This window comes from Phascolarctos cinereus, unplaced genomic scaffold (assembly GCF_003287225.1).
Source record: "Phascolarctos cinereus isolate Bilbo 61053 unplaced genomic scaffold, phaCin_HiC Scaffold_2;HRSCAF=192, whole genome shotgun sequence".
NCBI classification, from domain to species: Eukaryota; Metazoa; Chordata; class Mammalia; order Diprotodontia; family Phascolarctidae; genus Phascolarctos; species Phascolarctos cinereus.
The window spans coordinates 329,024,458-329,039,947 of NW_027555625.1; the positions used below are offsets into that span (position 1 = coordinate 329,024,458).

At 44.1% G+C, this 15,490-nt stretch overlaps 1 protein-coding gene across 1 annotated transcript in view; it reads left to right on the forward strand.

The window, feature by feature from the left end:
* Positions 1–13,941, forward strand: part of MAML1 (mastermind like transcriptional coactivator 1) — a 45,465-nt gene extending 31,524 nt beyond the window's left edge. The window contains 5 exon segments of the mRNA XM_020998828.2: positions 552–1,952; positions 3,998–4,261; positions 6,295–6,400; positions 9,793–10,367; positions 10,369–13,941. Of these exon segments, the coding sequence (XP_020854487.1) occupies positions 552–1,952; positions 3,998–4,261; positions 6,295–6,400; positions 9,793–10,367; positions 10,369–10,767 (2,745 nt within the window). The 3' untranslated portion in view covers positions 10,768–13,941.
* The last annotated feature ends 1,549 nt before the right edge of the window (positions 13,942–15,490 follow it).

Consider the following 15,490-nt stretch of genomic DNA (forward strand, 5'->3'; position numbering starts at 1 on the left):
ATAGCTCTCCCTCCACCTAGATAATAGGAGCTCCATAAATAATTATTGTGAATTTTGTAGAGAACAACTAATTGAGGAAACAGCACACCTACTCAGGAAGCAGTTGAGTAACACTACAAGACGATGTGACTAAGTGTTAAATCTTGGGGGCAGATGTGATGTTTCAAAGGAAAAAAGATCCTGATGGACTGAGGGTTTCTTTTGATGTGGGGGGGGATCATTTAAAGGAGGAGATATAGGACATGAGCTAGACTATGAAAGATGGTGATACGATTTGAACAAGAGAAGGAGAATAGGTGTGGCTTGGGGGGAGGGGGATAGTGAGATCCTCAGCCAAAAAGGGGAGAAATGAGATTAGGGCAGTGCAAAAATATAAATTTTGTTAGTATGAAACTTAGGATCAGCACCTAACAAGATAATAATTTATATTAATACTGATGTTCATTAATGGAGAAAAAAATGTAGCAGCTTTGCTGAGTTACTAACAAAAGGAGGAGGGACTTAGGACAAGATGTTAAATATGTAACTCAATTATTTAAAATCTCTTTCAGCAACTCCATGAATCGGTGAAGAGGAATCGGGATGGTGCTGGCTCCCCTCAGAATGGAGATCAACAGAATGGCTATGGAGAAATGTTTTCTGTGCACAAGAAACCACGCCACGAAGACACTCTCGGGGTTAGCGTCTCTTCTAATGGGATGCCTCCGATGTCCCCGATGCATCAGCTTGACAAGTCATCTGGAGGAGATACCTTACAGCCCAATGGAAAACATTCACTGGGACTAGATGCCATCAACAAAAAATGTATTCCGGATCCTAACCTGCATTCAAATGGCAGCAGTAATGCAAGTGATTCATTTCAAATAAGTTTGAATAAAGAACTGAAACAAGAGCCTGTAGATGACCTTCCTTGTATGATCTCTGGAACAGGCGGTTCTATGTCTCAAAACAACTTAATGCCTGACCTAAACCTTAATGAGCAGGAGTGGAAGGAGCTCATTGATGAACTTAATAGATCAGTGCCTGATGAAGACATGAAGGATCTGTTTAATGAAGATTTTGAGGAGAAAAAGGACACGGAGACTTCGAGTTCAGCTACACAAACCCCATTGCCACAAGACATCAATATTAAGACTGAATTTTCGCCGGCAGCCTTTGAGCAGGAGCAGTTAGGATCTCCACAAGTAAGGTCCACATCTTCAGGGCAGACCTTTATCGGGTCATCGTCTGTAGCTGTGAGTACGGCCTCTCCGGCTATAGGTGGCTCTCAGACTGGGTTCCAGGCTTCTGGTCAGCCAGGGGCTGAAAATCCCAACCAGACCATGATGCAGGCATCAAACCAGTCTCAGAACGTACAGAGGCCTCTAGCCAATGTGTTATTATCTGGTCAGGGGTCTGGAGGGAGCAAAGAAATGTCCTCTGCCCACCAGCTTCAGCAGATAGCCGCCAAGCAGAAGAGAGATCAGATGCTTCAGAACCACCAGCAGACTCAGCAGGTTCACCAGCCCGGGCAGATGACCAGCTGGCCACCCTCTGGTCCTTCTCACAGCCCGCTAGCTGTGCCCTACTCTGTGGAGAACCCAGCTAGCCCTTCTGTTTACCAGCAGGATTTCAACAGCCAGAAGCTCATGATGTCTAGCATGCCCAGTAAGAGTTCCCCTAGAACTGGAGGTAATTACCTCCCACCTGGCCACGTGGGCCTGCTGGCTCACCAGCCAAACCCCTTGAAGCAGAACTCTGTGGCCGGCCAAGCAGCCGTGCTGGACTACGGCAACACCAAACCTCTTTCCCATTACAAAGCTGATTGTGGACAGGCGTCTGGCCAAACTAAGGCACCCGTGGTAGCTTATCTGCCGCAGCAGCTGCCCCACATGAGTGAAGAACAGAACACCCTGTATATGTTGAAGAAGCCCGGAAGTATTCCCTACAGACCCCTGGTTCCCCATAGCCAGGTAAACAGGTTTGGGCTTTGGTTCCCCTGTAGGAGGATCAACTGTTGAAGGGAATAGTGGGGAAGGGAGGGCTTCGAAGGGAACGCTGGGAAGAAAAGGGAGGGGGCTCCCGCTCTTAGTTTGTTACGCACACGAAGCGTGTCTGAGTTAAAGAGGATCCAACCTGTGAAGATCCCAGCTTGCAAAGTCTATTGATCAGGGAGTGATGCCTCAACTTTGAAAAATGCGGCTTCCTAGCGTATTTAAAATGTGATGGAGCTTGCCCAAGTTGGCCATGCCCATTTCAAAAACATAACTGTTGTGTCACACCTTTGGTGTTGCACACGTTCTGTGGTTTCAACTTCAGTAGTGTGGCTCTTCGCAGAAACTGGTAAGCGCTGACTTGCCTTCTTCATTGCTTCAGTTTATCCTAGTGTTTCTGCGTGTCGAGGCAGACAGTCCCTGATTTTTTAGTGAGCAAACAATTTCACCTTTTCACTAACTACCTGAGGAGCCTTCCTTCGGCACACGTGAAATGTGGTTATTTGTACGATCCCTGCCTGTCCTAGTTTAGCAGGCCCTGCGACTTAGGGAAGAGAGAAGCAAGCATAACGGAATGTTCACATTCATTTTTAACTGACTTATGTATTATTTACCTTTCTATTCGCTGGTTTTAAATTTTCAATTCTCTTTTCCCAGTATACCTTAGCGTAAGCATAGGATTCTAAGAAACAGAGAATGTAATATTATTCAACATATAGACACTCTTCATGAAGTATTTTATATGGAACCGAAATTAATTTATTAGTTAGATTAATAAAATTAATAGCCTGGACTCAGTTGGACAGTTGAGGCTCAATGGAGAGAGCTCTGGGCCCAGATTCTAGGCAGGAAGCCCTAAATTCGCATCTAGCCTGAGGTACTGCTCTGGGTGAGTCCCTCACCCTCTCATTGCTTCAGTTTCCCTAACAATAAAGTGAGGATAACAGCGTCTCCACGGCGGTGTTGTAAGGATTGAGGCTCAAATGAGATAGTGTTTATAAGAAGCATTTAGTACAGTGCCTGCTAGCACATAGTAGGCACAAGTAAATGCTGGTTCCTTTCCCCTTCTCCCTTAAAAAGCAAACAGACTGGGATATTTGACATTTTACTAGTTGAACTTCCCCATTAGATCTCACCTGCCACATTGTTTTGCATGTCTCAGGTACATTTCTCACTAGTTTGTAAACCTTATGAATGCAGGGACTGTATCGTATCTAAACTTTAGGTCTCCACAGTATTCTGTACATAGTAGGCATTCGATAGATGTCTTTTGAATGAAGGCCTTTTCAGGTTTGTTCTAGTTATTTGTGGAGCCCTGTTCATCTTGAATCAAGGATTTGTTTTGGTTTTTGTTTTGTTTTTGTTTTTTTTTTTTAACAAATCCATTAACTTGGGTCCTACTTTCATGATTGTTAGGAAAGTAAATTATTCTCTCACACACAGATATGTTTCTTAGCTTGTTTTTTTAAAAGCCTAATAATCTGAGTCTAATGAATAGAATCTGATCTGAGACTAAACCTGATAGAGATTACTTTAGATTAATCCATGGATTTGGGGTTACTTCAGAAGTTTTTGTTGTATTTTTAGTAGCAGAGTTGCACTGATAAAAACTAAGATGAAAGCTAGGGTCTGTATAAAACTTAAATAGTAGCTTAAAAGCTAGACTTTTTCTGGTCACCTTCAGCATTCATTTCATTTGTAGTCCAAGATGTTACAGGAAATTCCCATTAAATCATCCATGCAAATCCACTACCAGAATGGCACTTTTGTTGACTTATTTATGGTCAGCCTATTGAAAACTTCCTGAGTAGTATCTGCTACATAGAAGTGTAAGATATACAGACAAATGCTTAATAACTTTGTTTTTACAAAACAGCCTCTAAGATCAATCGTTCTGTAACTTGGGAACCAAGTCTTCCTTCACAGTCCCAAGGGTGCTTGTGTTTGATTGAAGGTCATCTGTTTTGAGCAGAAGTTCTTGATTCTGCAGCATCCCTAACTTGTACGCAACATCTGTTTGGCAGGACCAGAACCCGTCTAATGTTCCTCGCGTCCCAGTATCTGTGCCAGCATCGAGTGTTGGCACCCAGCCACCAGCTGTATCCATGGCAAGCTCCCATGGCACAGCTGCCTATCTCAGCACCCAGCAACAAGCAGCAGCAATGAAGCAGCACCAGCTGTTGCTAGACCAGCAGAAGCAGAGGGAGCAGCAGCAGAAGCAGCTGCAGCAGCAGCAGCAGCAGCATTTCCTGATAGGGCAGAGACAGCAGCAGCTTCTAGCTGAGCAGGTGAGTCAGAGGGACTGCACTAGAACTCTCTGATTGAGGTCCCCCAGATTCGCTTATGTTCATCATTCTCTGTGTGTCTGGTGGACTCGGGCAGCTTTGTTTGTCTGAGATCACTGTGTTTTCTATTTAAAGCTACCCGTCAAATCTGTCATTTCCTTAACTGAATTTCCTGCCCTTATTCTCTAGGCCTATCACGTGGACTTTTTATGGAATTAGTGGCTTGTGTTGTGTTATACACAACCAACCACTTGTGCAGGGGATTTTTTTATAGGCCTTTTACAGTTTTGTAAGTCCCAGACACTCTGAATGGAGTAAAAATCGGCCACTTGAACCTGAGGGTCGGTGCCTTCCCACCTCCCGTCCTCCCACCCCCACTGTCTTAACAATCCCTGTGGTCGTCTACTATTCTCAGGCTGTGTAAATGAGCATCTTTCAAGGATCCTTATGTATCATTAAGACATTTCAGTGGAACTGAGTGTCCTTGGTTTAGAATAGTTCGACTTTTTCTAATTATTCAGTCATTCAGTCAAAAAGTATTTCTTATCAGCACTGTGCTAGGGAAGAAAGTACAAAGAATAAAACAGTCGTTAGGTGGGGAGCCAGAAGTACGTGTCACAAATACAAAGTGAATAAATACAAATATATGCCAAGTAATTAAGTACAAAGTAGTTTGAGAGGGAAGGCACTAACAGTTGGGCAGCATTGGGAAAGGTTTTATGTAGAAAGAAGATAGTATTTGAGCTGTATCTTCAGGGAAGAGAGGGACCTTATGAGGAGGAAGGAACAACAGAGTGAATCCCAAGTATGAAGGGCAACTTTTTTTTTTAATATAAATTTATTTATTTTTAGTTTTCAACATTCACTCCCACAAGTTTTTGAGTTCCAAATTTTCACCCCATCTCCCCCTCCCCCCACCCCAAGATGTCATGCATTCTGAATATCCCTTCCCCTGGTCTGTCCTCTCTTCTATCTCTCTCCCCTTCCCCTTCTATTTTCCTGTAGGGCAGAATAGACTTCTGTACCTCATTTCCTATATTTCTTATTTCCCAGTAGCATGTGAAAACATTTCTTTTTTAAACATATGTTTTTAAAACTTTAGGTTTCAAATTTTCTCTCTTCCTCCCCCCCACCCACCCTCATTGAAAAGGCAAGCAACTCAATATAGGTTGTACATGTGCAGTTATGCAAAACACTTCCATAGTAGACGTGTTGTGAAAAACTAACTCTATTTCCCTTCATCCTATCCTGCCCTCCCATTTATTCTGTTCTTTCTTTTGACCTCATTCCTCCTGAGAAGTATTTACTTCTGATTACCCCCTTTCCCAATCTGCCCTCCTCTCTTTCATCCCCCTGCTCTCTTGTCTCCTTCTCCCCCTATTTTCCTGTAGGGTAAGACATATTTCTATACCCAATTGAATGTGTATGTTATTCCCTCCTTAAGCCAAATCCTATGAGAATAACAATCACTCATTCCCTCTTACCTTCCCCCGTTTCCCCTTATGAAGGGGAACTATTGCAAAGGCTGAGAGACAAGAGATGGAAGGTTGAGTGTAAGGAACAGAGAGAAGGCCAGTTTGGCTGAATCAGAGTTCTGAATGGCTGATGGTGTCTGATGAGGCAAGAAAGATAGTTTAGGATCAGGTTGTAGAGAACCTTAGAAGCTAAATGAAGGAATTTATGTTTAACCCAGAAGCAATAGGTAGTCTATGGAATTGATTAAACATCAGTATCACATAATCCTGTAGCAGTGATTTAGGATCCTCTACGTACTGCAGCAATTCCCAACTTGGGTTTTCCAGAGTAGTAACTGGTATATGCACTGCTGCCTGGCCTGTGGCTTACTGCTCCCCAAATATGCCTTCCCTTCTACTTTTAAAAGGAAGTTACTGCCTACAGCCGACATAGAAGTGAAAGGAATAGATCTTTGTTATGTCACCAAAGTGGCCAGAGCTTCTGGTCTTGAAGAACCCAGGGGTTGTTCCATTTTGGTTTGTTTTTCCCCTGACTGATTCCATTCGTTGTTGTTTTTCTAGGAGAAGCAGCGTCAGGAACAGCAGTTTCAAAGACACCTGACCCGGCCACCCCCTCAGTACCAAGAGCAAAACCAGACCACGTACCAGCAGGTTGGACAATTTACAGGTAAAAAGAGACTTGATATTGTTAACAAAAACATGTTGTGTGATGGGTGTAATAGAAGCTAGAATTCTCTGGATGGGTTCATTTCTTCATAAGATCATAAATCTAGAGCTGGCAGAAACCTCAAGAGGCTATACTTACAGATGAGGAAATTGAGGCGCATGTAACACTTGGCCAAAACCACATAGAGTGTAAGCATTAGATGTGGAATTTGCAGCCGGATTCCAGGTTGTTCATGATACAGTGGAAAGAGGGCTGACCAGAGCTCCTTGGTCCAGATATCACCATTGATACTCACTATTCATACGACCCTGGGTGAATTACTTAGTCTCTGTGAGCCTCAGTTTCCTCATCTGTAAAACGAGACAGACTGGATGGCTTCTGAGGTACATTCTGTCTCCAGGCCTGTAATCTTAGGGTCCTCTGACCCCAGAGCCAGCCCTTTCCCTCTAGTGAGACTTCTGTGGATTTCCTAGGTCACCACTCCGGTCATCTCACCTTACATAAAGAGCTTTGATCAGCGGACAGAGTATAGACTTCTTGGCATTCAGGGCCATCCGCAGTCTGGCTCCAGCCTGTCTTTCCAGGCTTGTTTTATACTATTCCTTTACACTTATCCAGTAGTCTAAACAACATTGCCTTCCCACCATCCCGCATTCTCCTCCTGCTCTTCCTCCTTTGCATGTGCCTGGAAAACAATGTCTGCTTTCCCCATACCTTTATTTTCCATTTGCTAAAGTCCCTCCCTCCCTCCCTTCAAGGTTCTCTTCATATCCCATCTCTGTAAAGCCTTCCCTGATAAGCACATCCAGTGAAAGTCGTGGCCTCATCTCATATTCTTCATTCTGTTTTTCTTGCCCTCTCCTTTCTATTTATCTCACTTTCCCTTAGTGCAGTGCTTGTTTTTAGTGGATTATAATCTCCTTGAGGGAAGAACCTGTGTTGTGTCTTTGTAACTGTAGTACCTTGCATGTAATAGTTGCTTAACAAATGTTAATTATTATTGAATTTCTAATCCCTAACAGTATTGCCTACATAAAGTTTGTAATTCCAGAAATTGTGCTTTCAATGTAACTAGTATTTTGAGGAGGCTACTATAATTAAAACAAGTGGGGAAGGGAGGGGAAATATGTACATCTGTGTACACACACACATACACAGAGACAAATTTTTTAAAATTTCTGGGCCTTTTCTATAAGCCCTTTCTTGCTGGAATATAGTACCTTCCTGGTAGCCAGAATATAGCTCTGGGCCTGAGGAAATTGTTTCTACAACTACATGCTAATAACTGGTTCTGTTTCTATTACTGAGATAAGAAGAGACTTAGGAAAGTTTGTTCCCCAATATATTTTACTTCACATCCTTTCTCTCTGTTTAGTCATCCTTGAAAAGGCAGCTTCTTACGTGAAAGGTGTTGTTAATAGTGAAATTGTTGACAGACAAATGGAAGGTAGAATTTCTCTAGTCTTAATTGTTATTTCATCGTTGGCTCTTCCTCACACACCCCATTCCTTCTCCTCCCTCCAGGCCTGGCACGCCCGCCTTACTTTGGCCTCTTAGAACAGAGCTCTGCTCAAAGCTTAGCTCACACTCTATGTGCTGTACAAAGTCTTTCCTGATCTGACCTCCTCCAGCAGCTGATGCCACTCCCTGAAAATTATACTGGATTTACTTTTTATGTACATATGTACATGTAGAATATGGCGCCCTGTGGAATGTAAGCTCCTTGAAGGCAGGGCTGTATCCCTCAGTAGCTAGCAGTGTCTGGTGCCTAGCAGAGTTGGTAAATGGTTATTGAGCGTTTGAAGGCTTCTCATCTCAACGGAGGTGTGACGTACATTGTCAGTAGTGAACTTGTTCAACTTTACAACATGGATGGCAATTTATATTGGTATTTGTCATATTTTCCCTACTTCCCTCTATGGGCTTTTCGATAACTTCTAGAGAAATTGGCCTTTTCTGTTGACTTACAACAGAGCTCCATTGGGAGAATTTGTGTGGTCAGCTCTTAAGGATACTGATGGTAGATATGAACATCATAAACTGCACATGATTAGGAAGCCTCAATTGAGGGTATATCTTCTTATCAAAATTTTATTAAAATTTTTCTCCTAGATGCCAAACAACAAAGTTTAGCTTTATCTTCTTCCTGTCAGTCAGTAAAGGTTTATTAAGTTCCTACTGTGTGCCAGGTATTATGCTAAGCTCTGAGGATACAAACCCAAATACATACAGTCCCTTCCCTCAAAAAACGTACAATCATACACACACACACACACATTTATTTGTTTGTTTATCTGTTCACTTACTTATTGTCCAGTAGGAACTCACAATCTAATGAGGAAAGACAGCACACAAAAGGAAGCTGAAAAGGGGAGAGGGGGGAGGTACCCCACGTGGTGAAGAAGTTCAGAAACATCGAAACACAGTGTGGCTTCTGGGAAACAACTGTGTTAAGATTTGGCCTTGTGGAGCGGCCGGCCCCAGACCCCTGGCCTTGCCCTCATGTGAGGAGCTCGGGGCACTGATGGGATATAAGTGTCAGGCAGATTCAGTCTTCCTTTATTTTGAATATTTTTTTTCCAATTACATGTAAAAACCATTTTTAACATTCTCTTTTTTTTAAATTCTGAGTTCCACATTCAATCTTCCTGTCTCCCTCCCTTCACCCCTCCCTGATTCGGTAAGCAATTTGATATAGGTTATACGCATGCGTCATGCAAAACATTTCCATATGAGTACCAGGCAGATTCAGTTCTGCGGGATAATGAGATTTCTTGGTGCTGAGTTTCCTGGGCAAGGAAGGCATGATGGGAAGGTCCAGAGAAATCCAGAGGCAGCATAACTGGTGGAAAATTTTGGAAATTTGGTCTGTCTTTGATTTAGGTATTGGGGAGAGGAGAAAGAGACACAAATGATTTGTAAAATCAGTCAAAGAATCATGGGATTATTTCCATAATCTGGAATGTGGCCTTGGATGTGGCCTCTGTCCTCTGGGAAGCCATCTCGACCGCCCCCTCCATAGGGACCATTCTCTTCCTGCTTTAAATGCCTTGGGTCCCTTGGCCTCTGCACAAGGTGTCTGGCCCGTATAAGGCTGCCTTGTGTTATTTTATCTTCTTTCTCCAACTACATAAAGAGTAAACTCTTTTTTTTTCTTTTTGCTTTTTGATGAGGCAATCAAGGTTAAGTGACTTGCCCAGGGTTACACAGCCAGTAAGTGTCATATGTCTGAGGCTAGATTTGAAGTCAGGTCCTACAGGGGCGGTGCTCTATCCACTTCACCACCTAGCTGTCCCAAGAGTAAACTCTTAAAGTGCAGAGAAACCGTATGGTAGATACTCAATAACTGATTGAAAGAGTGATGAAGAAAATCATCAATTTTGTCTTTCCAGGGTCATCAGCTGCCATGGCTGGAGTGAGTAGCTTGGGTCCATCCAACTCTGGTAGTCCCCGGATGTTTCCTCAGATTCAAATTGGGCCTGGACATGGTTCTGTTTCCTCCATTCCTTCAAATCCCAGCCAGCAGGATCGAAGTGTGGCTCAGTACACTGGTACCCAGAGCCTTCAGAGAGGAAGCCTGTACAGCGTGGCACCTGGCATGACGCAGATGGTCCCCCAGCACACGCCTCAGGCCTCCAATGGGCATGCCCATATGCCACGGCAGCCCAGCGTTGGCCAGAGCAGCACAGTGTCTGCTAGCTATGCTCAGAATGCCCTGGGGAATGCTGGGCTTCCTCCACAGCACAGTAAAGGGGCCCTGAATCCCACTTTATCTAAGCCCTCGTTGCCCAGAGTGCCAGCCGCTGTGGGAGCCCAAAATCCATCATGGCAGCACCAAGGAGTGCCCAACATGAACAGTCAGCCACAGGGGAGCAGCAGTGGGAGCCCTTTTCCTGCCACCTCCCCTTTCCACATGCAGCAGCCCCACCTGAAGATGACCAGCCAGCAGTTCCCCCAAGGAGGGCCTCAGGTGAACCGGCACCAGCAGGCCAATGACATCCATCAGCTCTGCTGTGTCAGGGCAGATGATGTCATCCATGAGCACCCAGCAGCGGACGAGTGCCCCTGCCCAGCAGCAGGTACCCTCTCAGCAAGTGCTGCCCGGGATGAGCTCGGCTGTCCCAGACCTGACTGCATTCAGCCAAAATCCAAACCAGCAGCTGGCAAATCGCGCCAGTCTGCATTGTGGTCAGGGCTACCAGGTGAGGACAGCAAATCAGGAGCTCCCTTTTACCTATAGCGCTCCACCAGGCAACAGTGGCTTACAGAATATAACCGGTGACACAGATCTGATAGACTCCCTGCTGAAAAATAGGACTTCAGAAGAGTGGATCAATGACCTGGATGAGTTGTTAGGAACACATTAACATGGAGTTCAGAGTAGCCTGGTTTTCCTACAACCTGCATTTTGGTTCTTAACGTCAAGAACTATTTGGACCAAAAACCTGTGGCATTGAGGAACTTGGAAGATATATTGGAAATGGCCAGAAAATGGACCCCTGTTGCTTCCCACTGAGCTTGAATGCCCTGTTCTGATGGCACCTGCAGTCCGCATCTCAGGGGTACACTGCATGTGAGGCAGGGTTGCACATTGAGACAGGAGGGGCCCATTGCAGCGGGCATATTCTGTTAGTGGTATCATATGGTGGGGAGAGAAACAGAAGGCTTTTAAATGTACATTTATATTGAAAAGACCAAAAATGTAGAATCGGACTGGAGAAAAAAATCAGTGCCATTTTCTTGACTAAACCCAATTACCCCTCCATTTTCCATATTTTTAGATGCTTTGTTTTTAATGGTTTCATAGCCAGATTTTATGCAGTTTGTTTCGTAAAGATGATAAAACATTTTGTCAAATGCTGGGTTAAGTCAGTTTGGTATTAGCAAATCCGGAGACTTATCATTCTACCATTAACAGCAAACCTTTATTTTCGTTTTTAGAAGGGAGTGGGATGAGGTTGCATGTAAGAGAAAACCAGCATTTTACCTTAATCCACCAGCATCCCCAAATCCACCGCTTTTCTGGCTAAGAATGGTGCGTTTGAGTAGCCGATGGCAGGCAGTTTCTGCTCATTGTGGAGACGAAAAGGAAGGACTAACATCAGCCCATTGGTCGGTTGCTGTTGGACGTCCTCGTGGCTACCAACTTCGATCTACCAAGTTAGATATTGTCGCCAGTAACCACTCCTGAAGGACGCTGAGCCCTTCTCTCACTTGTTTCAAGAGAGACTTTCTTTTGAGAGAGAGAAAAGGTTTTTGGTTTTGTTTTTGTGGTTGTTGCTGTTGTTTTTCAAGGCTCACCCTGCCCCAGTCCATCGCCACCACCCTTCTCAAAGGGAGCTCCCCAAGCCTTCCGGTGTGGATGCTCTGGTTAGGTCTAAATCTGGTGACTGATTCTGTGACCAAGCCGTGAAAGGAGGGAGGCGTGAAACTCTTCACCTACTGTAGTGAAAGCAAAGCAAAGTCCGAATAACAGCTGCCTGTGCTGTGGAAGTTGATTTTTGATTTGTTTTTTGCTCTTCTCTTGTCTTTAAAAGTCTCCCTTTAAACACTTCTTGGCTGGAGTGACTGAGGACCTACCTGTCCCCAAGAAAATCTAAATTCCTTTGCAACAAATGCTGCCTACATGAGTAGCATGAGCATAGCAGAAATCACCAGAGTGACCTGTGAGGGTTTGGTTCATTCAGGGTAAAAGAAACAGTGATGGTGTGGTATTGGGTATTTGGGATTTCTGAGTTCTCATGTGTTAGCAAAACCTCCCACCTTTAATCCCCTTGAAAATATTTTTAATTAAACATATAGTCATTTTAGATTTCCCAGGACCTTTAAACTTTCACCCCCTAAAAGCAAAAAATCTTTTGGAGAGGTGTTCAGATTGGAATGAAAACTCCTGGAAATGCCCTGGCCCAACTCCCCACCTCGGAGTAGAGGAGGGATGCCTCCCAGAGATATGGGACCAGAGGAGAAATCAAAGAGAGGCTGGTTTGGGAGCTGGGGGGGGGGGGGAATGGCACAGATGTGATAATACAATTATATTTTATTGCTGTATCTACAGTTCCTTTTATCAGACAACTTGCACTTTAAAAAAAAAACCTGCTTTTTAACACTAATGTTTTGTTTAACCCTGTCTGTATATGCATATGAATTTTTCTTTTGAGCCCCACAAACATGTATCGGGTAGATTTCTGTGACTTTAGGTCCTGTTCGACAGATTTTTGGTTGTCGCCTGATGGTGCTACACTTGTAAAATGAAGGTGAGTGCTCACCTCCCAGCACATCCAGCTGTAAGCAGCAGACCTTACCAACTGCTCCGTGTGCCCCTATTTGTTGGCTTAGAAAACAACAGTGGAGTGTTGCTTACAAGGAGCTAGGGAAGGTGGCGTTTATAAAGGTCATCCTAAGCGTAAGCCTAATCTTCATTTCTCTGGGCTCTCAGCATTTGTTTTTTAACTTCAATAGATGTGGTTGAGGGTCACATTCAGAGGAGAACTTTCATATAAAAAAATCTCCATCACTTTCCAGGACAGGGTTTAGAAGAAAAGACTGTAGCATGTAAATGTGGTGGAAATGGTTTCACACCAGTAGTGCCTTTGTCATTAGGGATGCTTGGGACCTCAGAAATTCAGCAATAGCCATGACCCTTCATAGGGTAATATTCACCTTTTCCCTTTGAAATGCCCTAAGTGGGGAAGGAGTTGGAAGGCCCAGGTCCTTCCTGCTTTTCAGTTCCCCCTGAATTCTTCAGAAAGTATATTTGGCACTCAAAATGCCAAATCAGCCGGAACAGCCAAGCAGCTGCCCCCTGGTTTGTTATTTCCATAAACTGAAAGGCTAGATTAGCTGCTTTGGCCCCCTTACTACCAAAAATAGAGCAGTCCATGTCTGTGACTGTCACTGTCATTGAGCAGCACTGAACAGCTTGTGCCCTCTCTCCTTCTGCCAAAGGGCCCCTGTGTGGGGGTGCGGCGCTGCTGTCCAGCCAGCTCTTTGCCCTCAGATCTTAGATGTGTGGCTGTTTAAATATGCAGTCGGGCTTCCCGTTTGCTGCAGCTTTATAGCAATAAGATGCAAGTCCTGGGACCCCCAGGGAACTGCCCATGGCTTTATTTATAAACTCTCGTCAGAAGCAGGTAGGAAGAGGTATCATCCTTACCTGCCAGAAACCAAGACTCAAATAAAACGGTGCTTAGACTTTTGTTATACACATTTCTTTTGTGTAAATAAATGTTTACAGTTTTATATTGAAGATGGAATAAGAGTTAGATCTTTTGACTGTATATTTTTTACTTTTTATAGATTTTAAAACTGTATAATTCTTTATATATGTGGGGGGGGAGGTGGGGAGTATGGTTAGTTTTATGCCTGTAAATGGAGAACAGTCGAAATCAATGCTAACCTTTTATGCCCTGTTTTTGTATAAAGATCCTATTAATCCCTTGATTCTTCCACTTCACTTAACTCTGGCACACACCAAAAAGAGAACCTTCACTTTCCTGTTTTATCATTATATGAAATAATAAAAGTATTTTACTAGTATGAAAGCTGGCTGTGCTGTTTGCCTGAACGTGCACCCTCACTCCTGGAGTTGGCAATGGCAGTGTCTGGCCTACTGTGACTAAGTCTACACCGACTCGGGTTTTTCCATTATGTTTCATTGTACGACCTCTAATGTAAAGTTTCCAGTCAAAATTAGGGTGCCTAGAAGTGAATCTACAAAGCATTTTATATTTGCAGAGGGTTTGCTGACCATTTCACATGCTCCCCACATGCTAAGTTCATGATTGAGGTTAATCTTACCGAAAAGAATGCAAGCTATATTTGTCTCATCTGCAGAATCTGAGTTGGAAGAGAAGACTCATAGTGGGTTGAGAGAGACAAGATAACAGGCTTCAAGCATTTGAAGGGCAGTCAGGTGGAAGAGGGATTAGACGGGGTCTGTTTGGCCCCAAAGAGTAAAACTAGGTGCCTTGGGGGGAGGCAGAGAGGCTCAGGCTTGATGCTAGGAAGAACTCCCTGACGAAGCCATTGCAAAGTGCGATGCACTGCCTCAGGACGTTGCAGTCTCCTCATGAAGATCTTCCAGCAGAGGCCAAATGACCATGTAGGTCCCCTGCTGTGGTCCCTTCCTTCCAACCCTGGAATTCTAGGAGAACTTAGTAGGCAGCTGGTGCATGACTCTCTGTAGCAACTTCTGCTTTGGTATCTACAGTGAAAGAAATTTTCTATAGAGCAGAGGAGCCATTTTCATTTTTCTCTGCACAATCATGAAATCTCTCCCTATGCAGATGCCGCTGATTCCTTCTTATTTAGTTCTCCAGGGCCAAGCAGAACAAGTTTAATTCTTCCATGTTAGCCTTGCAAAAATGTGAGGACCACTATGGTCTCTATGCCTTCTCCAACTTCTTTCAGCCTCATCTTCAAGGAAAGGGCTGGGGAGGCAGTCCTCCACCTCCACCATCACCACCACCACCACCCTCCACCATAACGTCCCTCCTAAAATGCACTCAGCACTGCACATGGCCCTCCAGCCGTGGGCTCCCCAGGACTGAGAACAGTGGGATTGTCTGCCTTTTTGCCCTGGACGTTGTGCTTCCCTTAATACACCTTAAGATCACCTTAGTTTTTTGGGTAATCATGTCATACTCTTGACCATGCCAAGCTTTGCAGTTCAATATAGCCTCCCAGTTATATTTTATGTGAACTGATAGAAAGTTAGGTCTACTCCACACACACACCCATCATACATTTTTACAATTGATTTTTTTCTTTTTGCACCCTATTGTAGGAATTTGGGCAACGTGGTAAAATGAAAGGAAGGCAGATCTTGAGTCAGACCGGACCTGGACTTGAATGCTGCCTCCATTGCTTACTAGCCATTTGTTGTTCAGCTTTTTCAGTCGTGTCTGACTTTGTGACCCCATTCGGGGTTTTCTTGGCAAAGATACCGGAGTAGTTTGCCATTTGCTTCTCCAGGTCATTTTACAGATGAGGAAACTGAGGCAAACAGGGCTAAGTCACTTGCCTGCGGTCACACAGCTAGTAAGAAAGTATCTGAGGCCAGATTTGAACTTAGGAAGATCAGTCTTCCTG